Source organism: Urocitellus parryii, chromosome 7, assembly GCF_045843805.1.
Source record: "Urocitellus parryii isolate mUroPar1 chromosome 7, mUroPar1.hap1, whole genome shotgun sequence".
Classification (NCBI taxonomy): Eukaryota; Metazoa; Chordata; class Mammalia; order Rodentia; family Sciuridae; genus Urocitellus; species Urocitellus parryii.
The window spans coordinates 40,980,385-41,005,689 of record NC_135537.1 but is presented as its reverse complement, the minus strand read 5'-3'; the positions used below and the strand labels follow the sequence as shown (position 1 = coordinate 41,005,689).

Here is a 25,305-nt window from a genome sequence, read left to right as displayed (position 1 = left end):
CCCTAAACAAAGCCTATATAACCAGACCCTTGCTTCTGCCCGGTTGCCATTTTCTGCCCCCAAAATGAGCCACAGCCACAGCAGCGTTCCACCAATTGACTCTGCCACTAAATACTGAATAAAGAAAAGCCTGATGACCCGAGATTTACTTCCTGTCTCCCACCTTTATCACGTGTGTGTCGTTTGTCCTAAAAGATACTCCTGTCTTAAGTCAGGTTCCCTGAAAACAGACCAAGCCAGATTTGTGTGCAGGGGATTTGGTGGGAAGTCCTCTTAGAAACAACATAAGAGAGTGAAGAAAGTAAAACTGGACTGAGGGAGAAGCAAGAAATGCCTTATCTGAGGATCCGCGGAACTGGAATGATCCTGTAGAGTTGTCCCAATTTGAGTGAAAGATGCTAGTCTTTCCACTATACAATCACTAATGCCCGTCAACTTGGGGAGAGCCTATAACCTTAGGAGAGGCAGCCCTTTCAGCTGAGGGCTATACTTGGGGTGGGATTTGGCTATGAGTGATCAGTAGCTGACACTACAGGCAACCAGCAAAATAGGCATGTTGGTGCTAAAGAGAGCAATCTAGACAGCACACCCTAGATCTACTAGTTAAGATAATGCTGAGTTAACAATAAGGCTCTTATCACTTTCTGAGGATTTATATCTGACAATATGATGCAAGACGTATATTGAAAGCCTCATACAAGGTATCAATTACCATTTTATTGGTTGAATACTTCCTGACAAATCTGGTCCCAAACTGCATGTTTATGAATCCTAGATGGAAAAATGCCCAGATATAGCACTGAAGAATTATATTGTTACCGAAAGCGCCCCAATGCCAATCTAATAATGAGGACACCATTTTGAGAAAAAGAAAATGGTTTGTTTTGCTAGCAAAGGAGAAACACCGAGGACTCCTGTCCCAAAGGCTGTAATTCTCCCCATCAGCAGGAACAGGGGTCTTTTAAAAGAGGTGATTCAAAGCTACGAATGTAGCTTATTCTCTGTTGGAGTTTTGTAATTCATTTGTTATTTTGGGAGATAATCATTTCTGAGGTTTTCTGTGTAAGGGTCCAGCGAAAAGTCAGAGGAAGAGACCACCAAGAGACTGACTCATGCAATTGCATAAGGGTATTTATTGAGGATCCAATTCAGCGCGCTGAGGCTCCAGGCTCACTCAAGAAGGGAGAGCAGCCCAGAGCCCCGGGAGGGGTCGAGCAGTGCTTAAGTACACTTTTTGGGGAGGGCAGGGGCTTTGCATACATCAGAACAAATCAGCATGAGGTTCGGGAAAATTGAACGACAACTCTCATACATGATCAGCACATTCATTGGCGGGAACAGGTCTGGCGGGGGTGATTGGTCACTCCTAAGCGGGGTACCCATTAAAACTGATTGGTTCGGGCCTATGTGACAAGCTGCACAGGGCCCTAGGCTAAATGGCCAGTAGGGCGTTGTCTTAACTGCCTCAGGAATTTCAGGTTCTGGATGTAGCAGAGGAACTTAACAATACCTGGTCCTTTACTTTTTAACTCAGGCCTTGCAGCTTAGAAACTTTACCCTTTCACTGGTACCATCCCCAAAGTCTGGATTACTTTGTTCCTGTGGTAGGTGTGCACTCAAGGACAGATAAATCAGCCTAAAATGGGGAAGAAAGGTAATCCTGTTTCCCTGAGATTAGGGAGGGGCAGAGATTAGGAAGAGACGCAGAGAAAGAAACACAATTTTAAAATAAGTTGCAGTGGCAGAGCAGCAAGGGCTATATTCAAACCATAAAGTGAACCACTGTTATAGTATTTCGTAACTGAATTTTTTTTTGGGGGGGAGGATGGTCATGGGTGCTTTACCACAAAGCTACTGTACTGGCACTCCCTCCTCCATAATTGTTCTTAGGACTACCAGCAAATAAACTTCCTATTTCCTGTTGTTCTATCTTACTCGGCCACCAGCCTGGAAGAGATCAGTGCTCCACGTGTTGAATGCCCCTTTACTAGTTTTTCACAAACATTTATGGACTATCTAACATAAATAACATATATAATAGTTTGTAGAAGAGTGCTTGCAAATGCAGAGTGTGATAAGAAAAACAGACTCTTTTAACTAGACCCCTAGCCTTGGGATGATGTAATGGGGGACCGCAATAGACTTCCAGGAGCCGAATCCGATGGAATCACACAAGAGTCTTTATTGCAAGCTTGAGCCTGGCCTTATAACAACTCTTAATATTGATTAGCACATTCACTGGTGGGAAAAAGTTGGGTAGGGGTGATTGGTTAGTACAAGAGGGGGATTCGTCTGAACTGATTGGTTAAAGCCACGAGGGGTGTAGGTGCTAAATTACATGGTTTCACAACATGTTATCAACCACCATAAACTACTGGGAGGGTCATCTGGCATCCCAGGTATTTCCCTGTCTCATGCTGATTGGTGGTTGCTAGGGTGTTGCTATGGGTCCTCACCTAGCCTGAGTTAGGGACACCTGGTGCCTCAGATCTCTCCAGTTATTTGCAAACAACTTAGCAGGGTGAGTATGTGCCTAGGAGTGCTCTGGGGGTTTTTCCAAGGACAAGGGTCATGTCCCCTTCCTTGGACAGGCTTTGAGGTAGCTTTTTTCAAAAATGGAGTCAGGTCGGTTTCTGAATGGAACTGCAGAGAGGTAGATAAGAGAAGAGGCTACTAATTGTGCTCCAGGTAACAGCTGGTAGGGGGAAGAAAGAAGGGGAGAAGAAGCTCTCCCTTGTCAGGCACTGTCCTTGAAAGGTTAATTTGCCAAGAACAGTGACAGAAAAGCTTTTGTGTGAACTTCTGCAGACTGAGAACTTCTGAGTCCCTCCCCTTACACGCTGGGTATAAAGTTCTGAAACTGCCTGAATTTGGGGTTTAGGAAGTTTGATTGACTACAGAGAAAGCTTTGCCCTCTGAATCTGGCTATAGTCAAACCTGTTCCCATTTGGTGTCTTGCCTGTCTGTCCCCTGCAACACTACATCCCCAGCTCTTTTTAATTTTTACTTTGGGACAGGTTCTAAATTGCTTAGGACCTCACTAATTGCTGAGGCTGGCTTTAAACTTAAAATCTTCCTGCCTCAGCCTCCCAAACTGCTGGGATTACAGGCATGCATCTCCAAGCCCAGCTCAATAATTGAATCTTGAACACCTTAAGACAATATTCAGTCTAAGGGTCTGGGTATATAGCTTCAGTTGGTAGAGTGCTTGTCTCGCATGCACAACAAAAAATTCAGTCTAAAAGAAATTTTCCAAAATGGAAGCAAAAGCTGACCACAGAAGACCCAGTTGGAGACTAGATAACCCCTTTCTCTTTGTAGATATGTCCTTTAATATTTGCTTTGTACGTTAAACTTTTTTAAATGTCAAAAATTACTCCAGACAATCCTCTGATGGGAGCTGAACTTTATTCAGTGTACAAACAATGTTTGGTGGGCATGCCTTTATTGTCTGCATATTAGGCCCCCAAAAGTCTGAGGTCCCAGACCAAGAACTAGTGCTCTGAAATGTCCCAATTTCCTTCAAATCCGGCCCCAACCTACTGACTATTCTCAAATTGCCCTCAATATCTTAAGCATTTGCAATTCTGGCCTCAGATTCTTCCCCCCTTGAGCTACAGTTTTAATTTATAAAATTCTCAATTGTGTATGTTTAATATTCTTCATGATTAGATTTCTCAAAGTATTTTTACCTTTTCATATTCCTTGTGAAAATGATTTAATAAAAAATGCTTTAGTCAATACGTAGCAAAATAAACCCATTAAAATAAGAAAAAAATTGAGTTAATTTTTTAACTTATTTGTTCTAATTATACATGACAGTAGAATAATTAACTCAATTTTTATTATTGTATAAGAACTGATAAATTTTGCAACAAATATTATGATTTAAGTAATTCTATTAATTTTCAAAAATTACATTTAATTACTATGTTAAATTTTACAAAGGGAGCAAGGGAACATCATTAAGTAGTCTTATCACTGCATGGCCGTAGTGTGACTGTTACGTTCTGAAAAAAGAATGAGACATTCTCTCTTATTCCTTTAAGAAAAGGATCTGTAAGATTTATATCATCTGCAGAAAAATGTTTCCACTGCTTTAGCTGTGACATGGAAAGAGGTTTCAGGGAGTTTGGTTTCTGGTGATGTGGACCAAGTTGACAATGTCTAGAGATAGCAATCTTTTCCGAAGAATCATCTGAAATAAATACCAAGGAGAAAATCCTTAGACCAACCAATATCTTATTGTATGCAATATTTTTTTGTTTAATGACAATGAGTTTATGTGATTTACAACATTTGATCACCATTTTTCAAGTTAAAATATTCAGTTCATCCTTTCCACAAATTATATATATATATATTCATGTAAGCATTATGAGCAAAAATTATGAACAAATATAGACATTGAAGAGAAAGCGAGGAACAAGAGATGGGTAAGCGAGAAATGAAAGATGGAGACCAGGCAGAGAAACATGAGAATTTATTTGTCAGAACTGACAAATAAAGGCCATCACTCTATAGGACAGAGAGGCAAAACAAACTTGAGTTCTGTGACTTTTATTCAGAGGCTCAGGAATCAGAGCTGAGCAGTCTGAATGCGGGCAGTTAAGTGTTGGGTTGGTATGAGGGAGAGGTGTGTCTTTCTCAGAAATGCCCTTGGGGTGGAAAAGCAAAACTTTTTCCTTAAAATGGAGGCTGTCACTTAGGATGGCCATCCTGATGCTAAGGACCTTATAGACATGGTCTCTGAAATCAAGAACCTATGTTCAATGGAAGAAATGTACATTAAATAAATAATTATTCAAATAATATATTATAGGCTCGTAATCCCTTATCTAAAAATCTATGAAGCCAGATTTGTTTCAAATTCAGAATATAATTGGAATAATGTGGTTAGCATTCCATAATCAATCTCATAGTATTCTACAAATGTCAGATGAAAAGCCTTATAAATGTGTTAAAGACTACCAATAAGCTTATATCCATTGTAGGTAAGCATTTTGCCACAAATAATTTTGTTGCAAATTTATGAAGACAAAAACCCTTTGGGTTGTTTGAGCACTATAGATTTCAGAACTGAAGATAAGGAACTGTGGCACTACATTACAAAAAATACAGGGGGCTCTAAACACAATGAAAGGCTGACCTGGTCTGAAGGTTAAGTGAGGGGTTCCCTGAGAAAATGTTCTATTAAGATATAAAAGATGACAAAGAATTAAATGGGGAAGAGACAAAGCATTCCAGGAAAAGTACATTTAAAGGTCATGAAAGGAAAGAGATGCTGACATATTGAAGAACTGGTAGTAGCCAAAAACAATCACAAGCCTAAAGAGTAAAGGCGAAGAACAATGCAAGAGGAGAAGTTCAGTATTACTGAATCAAGTAAGTATTCCAGGTGAAGCAAGTATTCAAGGGCTGAATTACACAATACACGAATGGCAGGGACCAAATCCATTTCTTTTCCCTGCAGGGCACTCAGCACATTTCCCAGCCTCCCTTACAATTAGATACAGCCACTGAGTCTGGCCTATGGGATGTGTCAGTGAAAATTCTAGGTCTGGCCTATAAAAATCCTTATGCAAAATTTCCTACATTTCTTCTCTCACTGCTAGATAGAAGATGCAGGGGATCTCTACAGAGGACTAAGGTACAAGGGATAGAAGGGCCCAAAGTGAAAGAAGTCTAGTTTGTTAAATCATATTACAAAAAAAAACTATCCACTGAATGTCATAACTAACCTGTTACATGAACAAATACAATTACATTGTGTTTTTTTAGTTTCCTGTTACAGCACTTAGCCTATCCTGACTAACCACTTTAAAGATTGTAACTGGTCATGGTGGTGTACTTCTCTAATCCCAGTGGCTAGGGAAGCTGAGGCAGGAGGATTGAAAGTTCAAAGCCAGCTTCAGCAACTTAGCAAGACCCTGTCTCAAAACTAAATATATAAAAAAAAAAGCCTGCGTATGTGGCTTAGTGGTTAAATGCCTCTGGGTTCAATCCCTGGTACTATTAACTATGGTAAATTTCTAATTAAGATAAAAGTTGGTAGGATAGAAATGAAGAATCTGTATATAATTCAATCTTCAGTGACTATCATCTAATGGCCAATTATTTTTTATTTAGATTGCCACACTTTTTCCATTTCTCAATATTCTGAAATAAATACAAAGCATATATCATTTCACCTACAAATATTTCACTATGTAATTCTAAAAGACAGACTTCTTTTAAATTTTATCACAACTTTAAAAATCTCAACTGGTTGTAATGGTGCTGTCATTAAACTAAGTATCTGACTTAAAATTAGAAAAAGAACATAGAGTAAATACAAGTAAAAAGAAGATAGAAAATAATATATTAAAATAAAGAATATATAATAAAATCAAATGTTGATTTTTATTACTAAAAATGGCTAAAGAGAAAATCTGAAAACATTTATCTGAAGTTTAAAATCTACCCACTATATACATATTTTATATTATACTTAATGCTTTATTATTATAATTATAATTATGATTATATCTGATTATATTAGTTCTAATGAATATAAAATTGAGAATATACAAGTTTCATATAAAATATTTTATATGCTAATATGACAAATTATTTCATGTCAGTATCACACAGTCTAATATCTCAATACAAATATATCAAGTGACTTTCAACTACTGGACATTGCTTGCTCAAATCCTACTCCTGATCTAGTTGCTTTTTGAATAGTATCTAATTCTGGAGAGTTGACATCTTCAGCTTTACTTAAGCAGCAAGAGCAGTTTACCAAGTACTGTAACAACAGACCATGTTAAGAATCCCAGAGAGTCTGACCCCATTATGAATAAGTTCTACACAATATAAACAAACAGTGGGATTATTTTGTCAAGTATTTTTTTATGAAATAGAAGCAAGAATTAAAAACATTTTTTCTAACTCTAAGGCATTATACCAGGCTTTAAAAGATTTTTCTTAAACAAGTTAATTTTTCACAATCAATTCAGAAATAAGGTGCTAAACTGAGTTCAACTGAATATCTTCTCAAATATCTACCTGGCATTGCTCTGTGACCTGAGGGGAAAAAAGAAAACCAACATATGAAAATGATAAATATTTTGAAGTTATTTAAATATTTTCAATGGCTAAAGAGAAACAAACTCACTTTACAGATTAAAATACAACTAACCTGTCTGATCTTCTCCACTTGTACATATACAGCCAAGCAGGTCATGAGTGACACAAAGTGAACTTTCATGTAATGTGAACAAATTTTTAAGTTCCTCTACTGAAAACTGTGTATGTTCAGATGTCTTAGTTACATCTACAACTGCCCCCGAAAGATTTTGCTTACTGATCTGCCTTTGATAGATCTTTTCTTCTATTGTACCTGAAGAAAAAACATTCATTAGATTTCCTTCAGATGTTTATATCTATTATTTCTGTAGAGTAAACATGCTTATTACAATACTAGTAAATACAATAATAATATATTTCTAACATTGAAACAGATTAATCAAAAAATTATTTTAATTACTCAAAGGGTATACATTTTTTGGTCACATTGAATGGTTATTACCTGTGGTTAGGAGTCTGTAAATATGTACAGAATGCTTCTGACCATCCCTCCAAATTCTAGACATGGCCTATAAAAAATAAGTGATAATTTTGAGTACAGCAGAAACTAATGGTCCTTGACACATAAGTAATTTGCCAGAACATATTTTTAAGATTGAAAATTCTGTATTTTACTTAAAACTCCAAAAACCAAACCCTAGGTAACCCCAAGAATAACCCATTTCCTATTTTTGTCCTAGGTTACATAAAGCGGGGGCTAAGCATTCACGGAGGTACTGTAAAACAAATTGCAGGGTTGCCATACAATAAAAGGGTATATCTTTAAAAATAATAAGACAGTAATTTTGAACAGCAAGAATGTAAAGAATCAAGAACAGCATGAGCATGAAGGGTTCATTCCCAGTGCTAGTAGCAGGATATATGCAATCAACTCAGGCTCTATGTAGATCCCTGAGATTTAAGAATTAACAATGATACTATAAAGGTTTGACATTCAAACTTTGCATGTTTCAAAGAAAAGTCTGGCCTCCAATCAGCTCCCAGAGATATCATCTCTCTAAGCTATAGAGTATCCTATATCAAAATAGTGCCTTGTTTATCTGAAGCCACATTTGACAGTTTATGTTAACAATGTGATACAGGTGAAGGCCTTGGACCATGTGGTCTAAATTTGACCTCTGGAAGGGCCAAGTCTAAGCAAATAAGGTCAGCCATGCATGTGCTCCATGCCTACAAGACTGACCCAAACGAAAATTCTGAACACCAAATTCTAAACCAGGTGAACTTTCCTGGTAGATGATACTTCATATATGTCATCGCTCATTAATGCTGAAAAGAATTAAGAGTTGTTCAAATAACTCTGCTGGGAGGGACAAATGGAAGCTTGTGCCTAGTCTCTCTTGGACTCTGCATATGTACGTTTTTCCTTCGGCGATTTTAGTGTCCTTAACATTAATTAATACAACTAGCTGTCAGTATAGCTGCTTTTCTCATTTCTGTGAGTCCTTCCAGTGAATCAGTAAACCTGACAGTTGTCTTGGGATTCCCTAATGCATATACTAACTTAGGTACAAATCTATACGTAGAAATCTCAAAACACATGAAAATACTAGATACTAAAGAAACCAAAGGTTTTCTTTCAGGAACCAGCCTACATACCCATCAATGGATGGATGGATGAAGAAAATAAAAATCAAAGGGAGATTAGTAGAGTAGATAAAAGGGATGGAAAGGAGAAATACTGGGGAATGAAATTGGCCAAATTATATTGTTATATTGTGTTCATGTACAAATATGTAACAAATCCTGCCATTATGTACAATTATGATGCACCAATAAAAAAATGTGGGGAAAAAATCCTTGCTAAAAAAAAAAATAAAACTTATTCAAAATAAGCTAATTTTATACCCTCACCATAGCCTGCACAAATTGATCACAGCAATTCATAGCATTTTATTGTTTTCCCCTCATGGTCACAAGCATCACGAAGACCCAAAAGTGCTATGAAGTGATTTAGGGCTTGTAAATATAAGGTTTGGGTTTGATCCTGGTTCTGCCTCTCTCTTATAAGCTGGAAGACCTTATAAGCTTCCATTTCTTCATCTGTAAAAAAACAGGATCACTAATATCCATATTTGTAAGGATGTTTTAAAGATTAAAAAGTTAAATGAAAAGCACTTAGCAGAGTATCTGACACAAAATAAGGGCTCCATGTGCAGCAGTTATTTATACATCATCATCATCATCATCATCATACCATTCAGTAATGTCTGATGAATAAATAGTCCTACCTGGATATCAGTGGCTGGATTCCAATCAATGTCATAAAGAATTAAGTGAGATCCTCCAATAAGATTAAGTCCCACACCACCAGCTTTTGAACTTAACAAAAAAATAAAATCAGAAGAGTATTTACTATTGAAGCCATCAACAATTTGTTGCCTTTGAGAGACTGGTGTTTGTCCATCAAGTCTTGTGTAAGCATATCCGTGACGTCTGCATACTTCTTGTAAAATATTCAAGGTCTGTGTATAGTTGGATACCAATACCACCCTGTATCATAAAGAAAGATTCTTTATATACAATTAAAGACAATAACATTTTTTAGTTGAAGGAAAATACCACCATAATATTATTAGTGATATTTACAGAACATGCAATAATGACTTTATTCAATTACAACTTAGTATTCCTTCACATTCAATTTTAAAGTCATTGTCTAAACTTCCAGTTTTAAGACAGTGGAATAAGGACCTTTCTCCTTGAAAGAGGAGCCAACCTCTCTTTACATTTCTCTGAAATCACCCTAGAAAGAGCAGGAAAATGAGCAAAATATACAAATGAACAAAAAAGGCACTCTTTGTTAAAACAAGTAGAAATTCATATATGAAAACAAAAAGGAAGAGTAAAGCATCGACCTTATTAGGAGTAGAGAGAATGTGAAACTTAAGAGGCAGATTCCAATAAGAAACAAATACAAGTCCACTCACACTTTAGAATCTTGCAAAGGCACTTCAGAAGGAAGTAATTTAGACTGGAGCTGTTAAAGAACATTGGCAAAGAGAACTTAGACCCGCCCCCCATGTGAACAGTTGACTTTTTTTTCTCAAATAGAATGTTCACTTTCTGGAGAAAATAAAACAAAGAAGCTCAGACCAGAGGATTGTATAAAGCAGGATATTGTGTCAAATAAAAAATGAAAGCCTGGATACTCAATGGTAAGACCCTAATCCCCTTTTTCTGCCAACTCCCAGATCAATAAATAGCCAGGTACCCCTCTCATGTCCCAGCTCAAGGATTGTTTGTCTATGGAAAATCTTGAATGATTCCAGAAAAAAAGTCCACAGATAGGAAGTCCCCAAATTGAAAAACCAATTTAGTGTGAATAACACTAAATTGAATAACATGAGTTAACAAGCCCTGCCTACCGACAGTGTCCAATTAACATTTTGACTGCCTCACCCCAAGGGTTACCAGCTACTGCGATGAGATTAACAAGAAAAGGAGAAACTAAAACCAGAAAACAAGAAAGAAGAAATCTAACTAAAACAGCAATCAAAGAAAAAAGACAATTTGAAGGAAAAAAAAAAAAAAACAGCATTCACAAAAAAAAAAAATACAAGGCTTTGAATGTAGTATGGGGGTATAGCACTTACCCAGCAAGAACAATGCCCTGTGTTTGATTCCCAGTACTGAAGGGGGGTGGGGGGAGATACAATTTTAAGGAACAATCAAGAATAAGAAAAATATCTTGGAAATTTAAAATTATAACCAAAATAAAGTTTTAATAGGACAGTTGAACAATAACAAAAGAGTTTGCCAGGAAATACATTAAAAAGAAAAGGTGATGACCAAAAGGAGAAAAAAACATAATAATAAATTCAAAAGGTTTAATAACTGATTGCTAGAAATTCCAAAGGAAAAAATTGTTTTATGAAAGACAGAATATTTCCCAAACTTGGGGTCTTCAGAGAAAAAAGACCTACTATAAAGTTCCTAGTTCAATGAATGAAAAAATGACTCCTATTAAAGTACATTAAAATTATAACTCCACTGGGGCTGAGGCTGTGGCTCAGTGGTAGAGCACCTGCCTAGCATGTGTGAGGCACTGGGTTCGATTCTCAGCACCACATATAAATGAATAAAATAAAGGTCCATACATCTAAAAAAAGTTCTTAAAAAATTATAACTCAAAGTGTAAGAAATGAAGAAAAGTTGCCAAAGCTTCCACAGCGTAAAACATGAAAAGAAATGGAAATTTAAAAAGCATCAGTTTTCTCAAAACCAACTCTAAACACTAGAAGAGATATAAAGCAACACCTTCAGAATTCTAAAGGAATACTATTTCAACCCAGAATTTTATAATCAGGCAAATTGTTAGTCAAGTGTTAGGGTGAAATAAAGACAATTTCAAACCTGAAAGAAATCAGGAATTTACATCCCATCTTCTCTTAGGAAAATACTATAGGATATTCTAGCAAACAAGAAACACAGAAAATAGACTGAACACAGAAGAAAAAGGAATTTATAGGTAATTGCTGCAGTCTGGCTGCAGCAAAATAACCAGGGAGCGAGTGACAAGGAACTTGTGAAGGCTGATACAGTGGGAGCCGCTTTATTGTCAGACAGTAGAGGTATATATACACTTAACTGATTATACACAGCTTGTTTCAATTAACATCCAGGTACATCAATTGGTCATTAAGGAATCCTCATCATCTTAATAATTACACACAGCTTAATTTAATTGACATAATCTAGACACAGCAGTCAGTCATTAAGGAATCTCTATCATCTTAATGGATCGCTGGCGTTACTTCTCAAACCACTCCTCTTGGCAAAGTGCCAGGCGCCACCTTGACTTGTCCTGGCTCTCAACAGGTAATGAATAAAAGAAGGCCCATGATAACAACTCTGTAACAAGATTGAAATGGGTCCCCCTCCCCCAGTGCCTGCAAGCTAGGCGAACCTGCAACCCACAGGCGGGCAGGTCAGGCCCAGCAACCAGCCAAGTGACAGAGCAGCTACACGCGCCTGCGGGGAACGCGGACCGGACCCACTAGGACAGGTCCGGCGGCCGGCTGAGGGCCAGGCCCGTCCCCTCCCCCAGTGTCTGCAAGGTAGGCGGGACTGTGAACACCAGCAGAGCAGGCCCAAAGCCTGCTGAGGGGCGGAACCGGCCCCTCCCCCAGTGCCTGCAAGCTAGGGGAACCTGTGACCCATCGGGAGGTTAGGCCCAGCAACCTACGGAGTGACACAGGTGCCCCTGGCGCCTGCTGGGTAGGCGGACCTTTGACCGACCAGCAGAGCAGACCTAGGGCCTGCCAGCATGGTAGACGGATCACACTAATTGGAGGACGATCACAGCCACTACCTGCCCTGCAAGGGTGATATTTCAACTATACAAGAGCAATATAAATAAATAGAGGGAAAATATCAAAGACACAACAATTTCACCAAGCAGAAAGAAACGTCAGCAGTATGAAACGACAAGGAAAGAAAGGACCACAGGCAATGCAGGTCAACTCAACCTTAGAAGAGGTAATAGCTGCAACAGATGGAATGTCAGATAGAGAGCTCAGGACATACATGCTTCAGATGATCTGGAGTCTCAAGGAAGACATGAGACAGCAAAATCAGACAATGAAAGATCACATTGACAAACAAATCCAGGAAGTAAAAGATCAATTTCACAGGGAGATAGAGGTAATAAAAAACAAACAAATAGAAATCCTAGAAATGCAGGAAACAATAAACCAACCTAAAAACTCAATTGAGAATACTACCAGCAGAGTGGATCACTTAGAAGATAGAACATCACACAATGAAGACAGAGTATTTCAACTTGAAAACAACATAGATAGCTCACCAAGTCTACTAAGAAACCATGAGCAGAACATTCAAGAACTATGGGATAATATCAAAAGACCAAACTTAAGAGTCATTGGGATACAGGAAGGCACAGAGCTCCAAACCAAAGGATTAAGCAATCTATTCAGTGAAATAATACAAGAAAACTTCCCAGACTTGAAGAATGAGACAGAATCCCAAATCCTAGAAGCCTACAGGACGCCGAATGTGCAAAATCATAAGAGATCCACACCTAGACACATTATAATGAAGATGTCCAACATACAGAATAAGGAGAGAATTTTAAAAGCTACAAGAGAAAGGAAGCAGATTACATTTAGGGGTAAACCAATCAGGATAACAGCTGATCTTTCAACACAGACTCTGAAAGCTAGAAGATCCTGGAATAACATATTTCAAACACTGAAAGAAAATGGGTTCCAACCAAGAATCATGTATCCAGCGAAATTAAGCTTCAGGATGGAAGATGAAATTAAAGCCTTCCACGATAAACAAATGTTAAAAGAATCTGCAGCTAGAAAACCATCTCTTCAAAAAATCCTTGGCAAAACATTACAGGAAGAGGAAATGGAAAATAACAATGAAAACCAACAGTGGGAGGTAGGACAGTAAAGGGGGGAAAATAATCAAAGAGGAAAACAAATCAGGTTTAGTAACATTAATAAACAAATATGGCTGGAAGAACAAACCATATCTCAATAATAACCCTAAATGTTAATGGCTTAAACTCACCAATTAAGAGACACAGGCTAGTTGAATGGATCACAAAACAAGACCCAACAATATGCTGCCTGCAGGAGACGCATTTGATAGGAAAAGATATACATAGACTGAAGGTGAAAGGTTGGGAAAAATCATATCACTCATATGGACTGCGGAAACAAGCAGGAGTGTCCATACTCATATCAAATAAAATAGATTTCAAGCCAAAGTTAATCAAAAGGGATAAAGAGGGACACTACATACTGCTCAAGGGAACCATACACCAACAAGACATAACAATCATAAATATATATGCCCCAAACAACGGGGCTGCTATGTTCATCAAGCAAACTCTTCTCAAGTTCAAGAATCTAATAGACCACCATACAATAATCATGGGAGACTTCAACACACCTCTCTCACCACTGGACAGATCTTCCAAACAAAAGCTGAATAAGGAAACTATAGAACTCAATAATACAATTAACAACCTCAACTTAATTGACACATATAGAATATACCACCCAACATCAAGCAGCTACACTTTTTTCTCAGCAGCACATGGATCCTTCTCAAAAATAGATCATATATTATGTCACAGGGAAACTCTTAGTCAATATAAAGGAGTAGAGATAATACCATGCATCTTATCTGATCACAATGGAATGAAACTGAAAATCAACGATAAAAGAAGGAAGGAAAAATCATGCATCACTTGGAGAATGAACAATAGGTTACTGAATGATCAATGGGTTTTAGAAGACATCAAGGAGGAAATTAAAAAATTCTTAGAGTTAAATGAAAACACAGACACAACATATCGGAATCTATGGGACACATTGAAAGCAGTTCTAAGAGGAAAATTCATTGCTTGGAGTGCATTCCTTAAAAAAAGAAAAAAACAACAAATAAATGATCTCATACTTCATCTCAAAATCCTAGAAAAAGAAGAGCAAAACAACAGCAAAAGAAGTAGAAGGCAAGAAATAATTAAAATCAGAGCTGAAATTAATGAAATCGAAACAAAAGAAACAATTGAAAAAATTGACAAAACTAAAAGTTGGTTCCTTGAAAAAATAAATAAAATTGACAGACCCTTAGCCATGCTAACGAAGAGAAGAAGAGAGAGAACTCAAATTACCAGCATATGGGATGAAAGAGGCAATATCACAACAGACACTTCAGAAATACAGAAGATAATCAGAAATTATTTTGAATCCTTATACTCCAATAAAATAGAAGATAGTGAAGGCATCGATAAATTTCTTAAGTCATATAATCTGCCCAGATTGAGTCAGGAGGATATAGACAACCTAAACAGACCAATATCAATTGAGGAAATAGAAGAAACCATCAAAAGATTACCATCTAAGAAAAGCCCAGGACCGGACGGGTATACAGCAGAGTTTTACAAAACCTTTAAAGAGGAACTAACACCAATACTTTTCAAGCTATTTCAGGAAATAGAAAAAGAGGGAGAACTACCAAATTCATTCTACGAGGCTAACATCACCCTGATTCCGAAACCAGACAAAGACACTTCAAAGAAAGAAAACTACAGACCAATATCTCTAATGAACCTAGATGCAAAAATCCTCAATAAAATTCTGGCGAATCGGATACAAAAACATATCAAAAAAATTGTGCACCATGATCAAGTAGGATTCATCCCTGGTATGCAAGGTTGGTTCAATATACGGAAATCAATAAATGTTATTCACCACATCAATAGACTTAAAAATAAGAACCATATGATCATCTCGATAGATTCGGAAAAAGCATTCGACAAAATACAGCATCCCTTTATGTTCAAAACTCTTGAAAAACTAGGGATAACAGGAACATACCTCAACATTGTAAAAGCAATTTATGCTAAGCCTCAGGCTAGCATCATTCTGAATGGAGAAAAATTGAAGGCATTCCCTCTAAGATCTGGAACAAGACAGGGATGCCCTCTTTCACCACTTCTGTTCAACATAGTTCTCGAAACACTGGCCAGAGCAATTAGACAGACGAAAGAAATTAAAGGCATAAAAATAGGAAAAGAAGAACTTAAATTATCACTATTTGCAGATGACATGATTCTATACCTAGCAGAACCAAAAGGGTCTACAAAGAAATTATTAGAGATAATAAATGAATTCAGCAAAGTGGCAGGATATAAGATCAACACGCATAAATCAAAGGCATTCCTGTATATCAGCGACAAATCCTCTGAAATGGAAACGAGGACAACCACTCCATTCACAATATCCTCAAAAAGAATAAAATACTTGGGAATCAACCTAACAAAAGAGGTGAAAGACTTATACAATGAAAACTACAGAACCCTAAAAAGAGAAATTGAAGAAGACCTTAGAAGATGGAAAAACATACCCTGTTCATGGATAGGCAGAACTAACATCATCAAAATGGCGATATTACCAAAAGTTCTCTATAGGTTTAATGCAATGCCAATCAAAATCCCAAAGGCATTTCTTGTAGAAATGGAGAAAGCAATCATGAAATTCATATGGAAGAATAAAAGACCCAGAATAGCAAAAACAATACTAAGCAGGAAGTGTGAATCAGGTGGTATAGCGATTCCAGATCTCAAACTATACTACAGAGCAATAGTAACAAAAACAGCATGGTACTGGTACCAAAACAGGCGGGTGGACCAATGGTACAGAATAGAGGACACAGAAACCAACCCACAAAACTACAACTTTCTTATATTTGATAAAGGGGCTAAAAGCATGCAATGGAGGAAGGATAGCATCTTCAACAAATGGTGCTGGGAAAACTGGAAATCCATATGCAACAAAATGAATCTGAATCCCTTTCTCTCGCCAAGCACAAAAGGTAACTCAAAATGGATCAAGGAGCTTGATATCAAATCAGAGACACGGCATCTGATAGAAGAAAAAGTTGGCTACGACCTACATGCTGTGGGGTCAGGCTCCAAATTCCTCAATAGGACACCCATAGCACAAGAGTTAACATCTAGAATCAACAAATGGGACTTACTTAAACTAAAAAGTTTTTTCTCAGCAAAAGAAACAATAAGAGAGGTAAATAGGGAGCCTACATCATGGGAACAAATCTTTACTCCTCACACTTCAGATAGAGCCCTAATATCCAGAATATATAAAGAACTCAGAAAATTAGACAATAAGATAACAAATAACCCAATCAACAAATGGGCCAAGGACTTGAATAGACACTTCTCAGAGGAGGACATACAATCAATCAATAAGTACATGAAAAAATGCTCACCATCTCTAGCAGTCAGAGAAATGCAAATCAAAACCACCCTAAGATACCATCTCACTCCAGTAAGATTGGCAGCCATTATGAAGTCGAACAACAATAAGTGCTGGCGAGGTTGTGGGGAAAAGGGTACACTTGTACATTGTTGGTGGGACTGCAAATTGGTGCAGCCAATTTGGAAAGTGGTATGGAGATTTCTTGGAAAGCTGGGAATGGAACCACCATTTGACCCAGCCATTCCCCTTCTCGGTCTATTCCCTAAAGCCCTAACAAGAGCATGCTACAGGGACACTGCTACATCGATGTTCATAGCAGCTCAATTCACGATAGCAAGACTGTGGAATCAACCTAGATGCCCTTCAATAGACGAATGGATAAAAAAAAATGTGGCATTTATACACAATGGAGTATTACTCTGCAGTAAAAAATGACAAAATCATAGAATTTGGTGGGAAATGGATGGCATTAGAGCAGATTATGCTAAGCGAAGCTAGCCAAGCCCTAAAAAACAAATTCCAAATGTCTCCTTTGATATAAGGAGAGTAACTAAGAACAGACTAGGGAAGAAGAGCACGAGAAGAAGACCAACATTAAACAAGAATGAGAGGTGGGAGGGAAAGGGAGAGAGAAGGGAAATTGCATGGAAATGGAAGGAGACCCTCAGGGTTATACAAAATTACATACAAGAGGAAGTGAGGGGAAAGGGAAAAACAGTACAAGGGGGAGGAATGAATTACAGTAGTGGGGGTAGAGAGAGAAGAGGGGAGGGGAGGGGAGGGGAGGGGGGATAGTAGAGGATAGGAAAGGCAGCAGAATACAACAGACATGAGTTTATCAATATGTAAAGCAATGAAGTGTAACTGATGTGATTCTGCAAGCTGTATACGGGGTAAAATGGGAGTTCATAACCCGCTTGAATCAAAATGTGAAATATGATATATCAAGAACTATGTAATGTTTTGAACAACCAACATTAAAAAAATAAATTAAAAAAAAAAAAGATTGAAATGGGTAACTAACCTAGGCCTGGATACAAAAACTAAGGACACTGTCTGAGAAAATTAGTGCCTGGGAAAGGGAGAGTTCCCCATCCCTCCCCTTTTCAAGTCAGCTGGGTTTTCAGGGAACCTAATTAGCACCATTCACTCCTACCTTTTGGATTGTGAAGGACCTTCCCTAGGATCTAACTAGTTTCTTTTGAAGTGTTAACGCCTCTGAGAAGGCTCCAGGCAAAGGCCTCCAAGAGGAGCCAATCTCCCTTTTACAAAAGCACTCTGCTTTTGTACACATGCTTCCCGCCTGAAAACTCTTACACACAATCATATATAGATTGTTTTGGAAAGTTTGTGCAGAACCATATATTGTTTTAGAATAGAAAATTTATGGCACTAGATAGCCTATAAATGTTGTGAAAAACCGGTAAGGGGAGCTCAGAATCTGGAGTGCTGATATCCTCTGGGCCTGCCAACATAAAATAAAATTTGGTTCTCCTAATAAATAAATAAAGTTGGGTTTCTCCCACCAGAAATAAAGTTTTGGTTTCTGCCATTTGCTGCCTCTTGCCTGATTGCCGCAACAAGATTAGAAAACAATCAAATTGTAGCAGAAGAACAGAGGATTCATTGAGTAAAGATAAAGTACAAAATAACTTAAAAGACTTGAAGAGCATGGGGACACTATAACAGTTAAAAAGAACTAAGTAAATGGGAAGATGGGTAGAAAGCATTTGGGGAGGGATTATTAAAGAAATGAAATGTAATCATTTAGGTGGAGCAATAAACAACAATGCAGTAGCAATGATGTAAGTATTAAATGTTAATTTAGCTAAAAGTTGTAGTACGACTTGTCTTGGAAGGATGGAAGGTGAAGGGAGAACATAAGAGCACTAAATTCTCATCAACCATGAGAGAAAGTCATTAGATATAGTAAAAAATGAATCAGGTAAATGATGTTAGCAAGATGTAGACTTGAAAAGTTCCAAACCCTCTTCTACAGAAACATTAAATAAACATCAGGAAACTTACTAAATAACTTTACAGGAGCTCTAGAAACCAGTAAAAGATCCACAGCAACTATCCAAACCACCAGTTTGGAAAAACCACATGTAAATGAGTAGGAAAGTTCCTGGTGTTTTACTTGCCCTATCCCTTCCCCTGTACTGCAAAGCTGGGGGGATTCTTTGGAATACAGCAACCCATTTCCCAGCTTCCTTCTGTGAACTGAAACCAGCCGAGTGGCTGCAAAGTTCTAACCTACATGAATGCTGCCTGAGGGACTGGTCTCTGTGACACCTCACTTTGAATCCAGAGAACTAAAGTAACTGGGATCTCAGGTTTGGTGAAGCCACAGAAGCAGTGGGCATGGCTTGTGAAAACCAAAAGGGAACTATACGCCTCTGGGGAAAGAGATTATTGAAAACAGCTAAGGTCCCAAGAAGCAGCAGAGATGAGACTCTTAGAAAACAAAAACTTTAAAACACTGTCTTAAATAAGAGGAAAAATAGACCAAGAACTAAGGGAAACCAGGACAGCAATATGGGAACAAAACAAACAAGTATCAAAGACAGAATTTTTTTAAAGTGGGGACTGAACCCAGGGACACTTTACCACTGACACTTTACCCACCCCTTTTTATTTTGAGAAAAAGCCTCATGAAGTTACTAAGGCTGGACTCAGAATGAGAAGCAGAGATAATACCAGGCATGGAAACCTGCAACATAGAAGGGGCACAGGGTGAGAAATAAGGCAAATAACAGGTTTCACAGATAGTCTGGTATAACTGGACCCATGACTGGTTTGACTAGAAAAGGAGGCCATTGATCTTGTCAAAGATGCTAGAGTTGAAGCTGGGTGCAATGGCACACGCCCATAACCCCAGCAGTTCGGGAGGCTGAGATAAGAGTTCAAAGCCAGCCTCAGCAAAAGTGAGGTGCTAAGCAATTTAGGGAGATTCTGTCTCTAAATAAAATACAAAACATGGCTGGGGAGGTAGTTCAGTGGTGGAGTGCCCCTAAGTTGGTGGAGGTAACAAGCCTCCCCCCAAAAGATGCTAGAGTTTAGAAATTTCTACAAGACAAATTAAGAGTCTTTGAATGAATTTTTTAAGAAAAGGAGTGACATGATCATATTAATATTTTAGAAATATAACTAAAGGCAATGTTGAGTATGCAATGGGGTTGAAAATAAAAGGGAAGTGGTTCGTAAAAGACAATCAGATCACAACCCAAATCAGGAATCAGAATAATCAAAATCTTGGTATCAGAAAGGAGATGGATTCCTGAGATCAAGAAATAAAACAAATAGGATTTAGCAACTGACAATGTTATTAGGTAAGTGAAAAAGAAAAATAAGTCTTGAATAACTTTCAAGGTTTTTACATGCATTATGATATCATTCATCAAGCCAAGGGATAATGAGGAAAAGATGAGGCTTGAATGGCAAAATGATGAAGCTAATTTTAGACAACTACCTGAAGCTTGAAGGCCTCTAGGACACCAAGATAGATTCAGATGCCAATTAAACAGAAATAACCATGTGGAAATTAGAAGAGAGGACTGGACTAGAGACAAAGACATGGAGTCAATATTATAAGAATGACAGTTCAAAGTATGGGAAATAGAGATCACCCAGGAAGTGTGTTGAGAGTAAAAAGTTTAAAGAAAAAACCCTGATGTGTATCAACATTTAAGGGACAAAAGAGGAAGAAAGGATTCTAAAGAAGATTCAAAAGTAAGTTGTATTATATATCAGAAAACATCAATAGATTTTTTAAAAATATAAATATATTACATTTAGTTTTCTTAAATAAAACTTACACATTGTTATTTATAAATAACTTCACAAAATACCAAGAGCTGACCACATCCCTAAAGAAGAATGTTCTTTTTAATGTTTTCTTATTAAGCAGGGGAGAACTAAGAAATAATGCAATCACAATTCCATGAGTGCTTATAGGCAGTTTGTTAAACTGGTCTCTTACTTTTCAGTGGGACGAAGTTGGTGGATAACTGCTAAGAGCTTTGACACCACTTGTAGTTTTCCAGACTCCTTTTCAGTAAACAGGAGAGGGTTATAATCAGCAGGGAACACCCTTAGTAAGCCTTCACATAGGCGCCTCTCTTCATTTTCATCACAAGTTGAGCTACGTTCTTTTTCCTGTTCAAAATAATGATTGTTAATACTGGCTTGTTTGTTTTTTTTTTTAAAAAAAAAGAGGCAAAAATGCTAAAATTATGAGGGTGGGGAGTAAAGATCAATAGCTACCTGAAAAATCCAAGCTCATTCTTAAGGAAATCTTTATAGGTCAGGATTTGATCATTTTTGAAAAAAGCTAACATGCATCCATCCTACTGAGTTAATTATTGAGCGGTTCTAATGCGATTGCCTAGTGGCTGCTACCTCCACCCTACAAGTGCAGGATTATTTCCACATACAACTATGGGGGGTAGAGGGTGGAGAAAGAAAGGAGAGGAATAAAGGTCAAGAAGTGGTGCAAGATCTGTCCTCTCCCAAACGCTGATGTTTTCCATTATCAATACTTCTTTTTCTATTTAATTTTCTCCTTTCCCTTCCTATTCTTTTTTTCACCTAAGTTGTGGCTGCATACAACACCTACCAGGTGATATTCAAAAACCCAAAAAGCATTAATAGTCTATTTAATCTTATCAGTTTCTTAGTAGGAAGTTACAATTTTACCCAATCGACTAACAGAGGAATGTATTCTTACAATAATATTTTTTGTTTACTAATAGTTGTCTCTTCGGGAGAAGGCATTCTAGGGATTAAACGAGAGCCTCACACATATGAGGCAGTTACTCTACCACTGAATTACTCTAGCCCCTATTTTACTAATAGTCTTCAGAATAATTTTATTCCAAAGTTATATCAGCATCTATGAAATTCCTCCCCCAAACAGCCTAGCTAACATATGAATAGAGATTAAATTATTAGTGATTATTCACTCTTTAGATTAAATTCCCCAAACTGGCAGATCTCCTCACTCCCACATTTAACAGATATATCACTGTTTTCAAAATTATTTTCAATCTACACCCACAGCCTGGAATGCATTCTTATTTTTTGGCCAATTATCTCAATTCTATAAATACTTAAGACCCAATGCAAATTCCCCCAATTTTATTCACAGACTTTTTCTCCCCTTCCCAGTACATTTCAGCTTTGACTTTATTTAAACAGTTACTGTTATACTTTCCTAATGTTTTCATTCCCTCTTGAATAGTATGAGAAATATCTTAAGGGCAGTGAATCCTGTAGTATAAGATGCTGGGAATTAAGTACTAATATAGCAATACTTCAGTAAATTCACTGGATTAAAAATACTTGGAAGTCTAAGATATTTATATCAGTTGATACATATGAGGGGAAAGAGATGGTTGCTAGCTGCTTCATATTAGGTCTGCTAAAATGCCTGCGACTTGGCAAGGTCATCAAAGGTCTGCAGATCCAGGGTCTAATGTTGAATAACCTGAATATGCTTAAGCTCTATGGACTAATGATTAAAGCTAACCAAATTCAGAGATAGGATAAATTAGAATTCAATGTTTTCTGGAAAATTTACTGACCTGCAAATAAGACACGCCTATTTAAAAGAATTGGTTTATCTATTCTGTCCCATTAAAGAAGATCCAAAGGGGAAAACAAATCCCTAACAGAAGGTTGTCTGATGAATATTAAATCAGACTACAAGGGAGACAGGTGATTGCAATGCACAAGTTCTTAACCAGGACCACATAATCAGAATCACTTGTAAAAGCTTTGTAAAAATCCTCATGCCTGAGTCCTGTTTTCAGAGATTCTGAATCAGTCCCTATGTGTTGAGGCCTGGCTAGATACAGCTTTAAAAGCTTCCCAGAACATTGCTATATATACCACTAATTAATAATCAACTAATGGATAATATCTTTATGCTATAATAGCCTGATTCATCACCTTCATCACAGAGACTGTCAATTCAGGCTTCTATCAGCTAAACAAAATGTTCCCTGACTCCAAGTAATCCAATAATCTTGATTATGCATTATAATATCATTGCTGTTATACATTGTTACATGTGTTATTCATATTTCATGGAGAGATCCATCACTTTGACTGAAAGAATCTTTCAATAGGAACACATTTGTATTTAGAAACCATTGCTTAAAGTTTACTTATACATGTGGAAGGCTCATTTTAGCCCTTTTCATATTTCTGAATATATATTTCTGACTGTACATGAGGATACCCTATTTGAAGCTCGTAGTATCCTATGCCCATTATTTGTGGCCATATGGCAGTAATGGAGAAACACACAGAGCCCCCTGCAGCTTTCTTCAAGATCATTTAAGGATATTCTAAATTAACTGGTACATTCTGGGCCATCATAAAGTCTTCCTTTTAAGGAGGAATTTTTAGTTTCTATTTTTGCTGGGCTTCATGCCCAAAGGGTTTAATTTTTACCACTGTGTATAGAATCTGTTTCTTAAAAACGTTACTTAATAAATTGTTATAATCCTGCCTTCTGTAAAGTTACACAAAGCTGACTTGTCCTATGATAAGCTAGGTAAATATAATCTATTGTAGGACAAACTTGGAAAATTCACTCCATTTTCTAAATATATAATTAATGACTTCAAGTATAATGTAGCATTTTATCACAATTTTTTTTCTGGTGGGTTATTTTTTGATCAAATTTTGATTCTACTGTTCAACAAAAAAATAAAAGAAGAAAAATGGTACAGGGTGAACTAGGAATAACAGGTTATTGATGGATACTGTGCAACATGTATGGCCAGGCATTCTGCTAGGTTTTTCCATAATTTCTTATCAAATTGTCACAAGAGCATTATCAACTATCATTGGCTCTGTTTTCCTGATAGGAAATCCAAGGCTCACAGGTGTAACTTGATTATGTAACTTGTTGATAGTTTAAAGAACTAATAAATAGTAAAGTAGGTACTAATACCCAATTCCAATTTCAAAACAGAAAACTCCTACCATACTCCAAACTGTCTTAAGTTTATTAAATATCCAAAAGCCCAACTTTGTAGTTATTTTTTAAAAATCATACCTGTAGAAGATATCTAAATTTGTAAAAATGTTCACAAATTTGTGTAAAAAATAATTTTAAAATAGTGTACACACATCATTAAAATTTTTATAGAATAAAGTTTTTGTAGAATAAAGTTTTTATAGAATAAAGATGATATACATATCTCTGAGCCTCTATTTTCTCATCAAAAAACAGATGGTAATATATGCCTCTAGGCTCAGCTGCTCAGGAAACTGAGGCAGGAGGATCATTTGAACTCAGAAGTCTGATACTAGCCTGGACAACACAGTGAGACCAGGGAGGAATGGTAATAATAGTGCTTATTTCACATAGTTTTATAAAGAGTAAATAAAACGAGAAAAGCACTTTAAGTCTTTGGTATAAGTTGTTTAATAACTGTAAGCTAATATTACTATTATTATTAATACCAAAATTTGATTTTCTGTATCTGGAAAGCTTATGATGACTTTTACTTTTTGTGATTTTCTGAATTTTCCAAATATTCTGCAATAATTGGGTATCAATTTTATGATGAGAAAAAAAAATAATTTTAATGGTAAATTTCATATTTGTTAGCAACAAACAAAAACATAAAATAGGATAGGACACCATGGCAAAGTATTAGAAGTGTTCCTTAAGGCAGTGCCTAAACTCTTCCCATCCCCACTGTAGCTCCAGGAATGTGGACATGCTTCAAGGAACAAGTAGAAAGCTGGAGAAGTGCGATGGCACAGCCATCATGGAAAGTCCACAGAACTTTTCAAAAACCCATAAATGTAAGCTCAGGAATTAGCCCAACCTGCCTTCTTGGACTCACATACCATACAACCCTCATCTGATATTCCTGACACTGTTTCATATCCTACTTACCTTTATAGAGTTGAACAAAAGGCAGGGGTGATTGCACAGTTTTTTAAGAGCCCCTATACATATTAGATGAGGACTATTTTCCAACAACCCTTGAAGACAAAACCTGACAGTCTGAGAATTCAACAGCTTTCGATACAGTTCAATCTGTAGTGCACTTGGTCGGCAAAAGACAACATTCTCTATTTTAGGTGGAAGATATTTATTTATGACTTCCTGGGTTCTTCTAAGGATAAAAAGTCCAGTACGGCAAGTAAGTTCTGCTGCTCGTCTCTCTCCTAACTTCTTTTCTTCCTTTGAAAAAAGAGAATATTAAAATAATATTAAAATTATCAACAAAGACCTGATACAGCAAAAAACAAAACAAAATCCTTCTTTTTCTTTTTTTTTTTTTTTTTGCAGTGAAGATTGAACTCACTCTACTACTGAGCCAAATATTGGCCCTTTTTTTGTTTGTTTGTTTGAGACAGGGTCTCACCAAGTTGTAGAGTTTTG

The 25,305-nt window shown here is 37.0% G+C and overlaps 1 protein-coding gene across 1 annotated transcript in view; it reads right to left on the bottom strand.

The window, feature by feature from the left end:
• Positions 1 to 3,965: 3,965 nt before the first annotated feature.
• The window catches only part of Rad54b (RAD54 homolog B), a 106,948-nt gene continuing 85,608 nt past the window's right edge, over positions 3,966 to 25,305 (bottom strand). The window contains exons 10-15 of the mRNA XM_026384518.2: positions 24,814 to 25,104; positions 20,875 to 21,050; positions 9,363 to 9,624; positions 7,574 to 7,640; positions 7,184 to 7,384; positions 3,966 to 4,198 (exon numbers count right to left, since the gene is read on the bottom strand). Of these exons, the coding sequence (XP_026240303.2) occupies positions 3,966 to 4,198; positions 7,184 to 7,384; positions 7,574 to 7,640; positions 9,363 to 9,624; positions 20,875 to 21,050; positions 24,814 to 25,104 (1,230 nt within the window). The remainder of the gene's footprint in view (positions 4,199 to 7,183; positions 7,385 to 7,573; positions 7,641 to 9,362; positions 9,625 to 20,874; positions 21,051 to 24,813; positions 25,105 to 25,305) is intronic.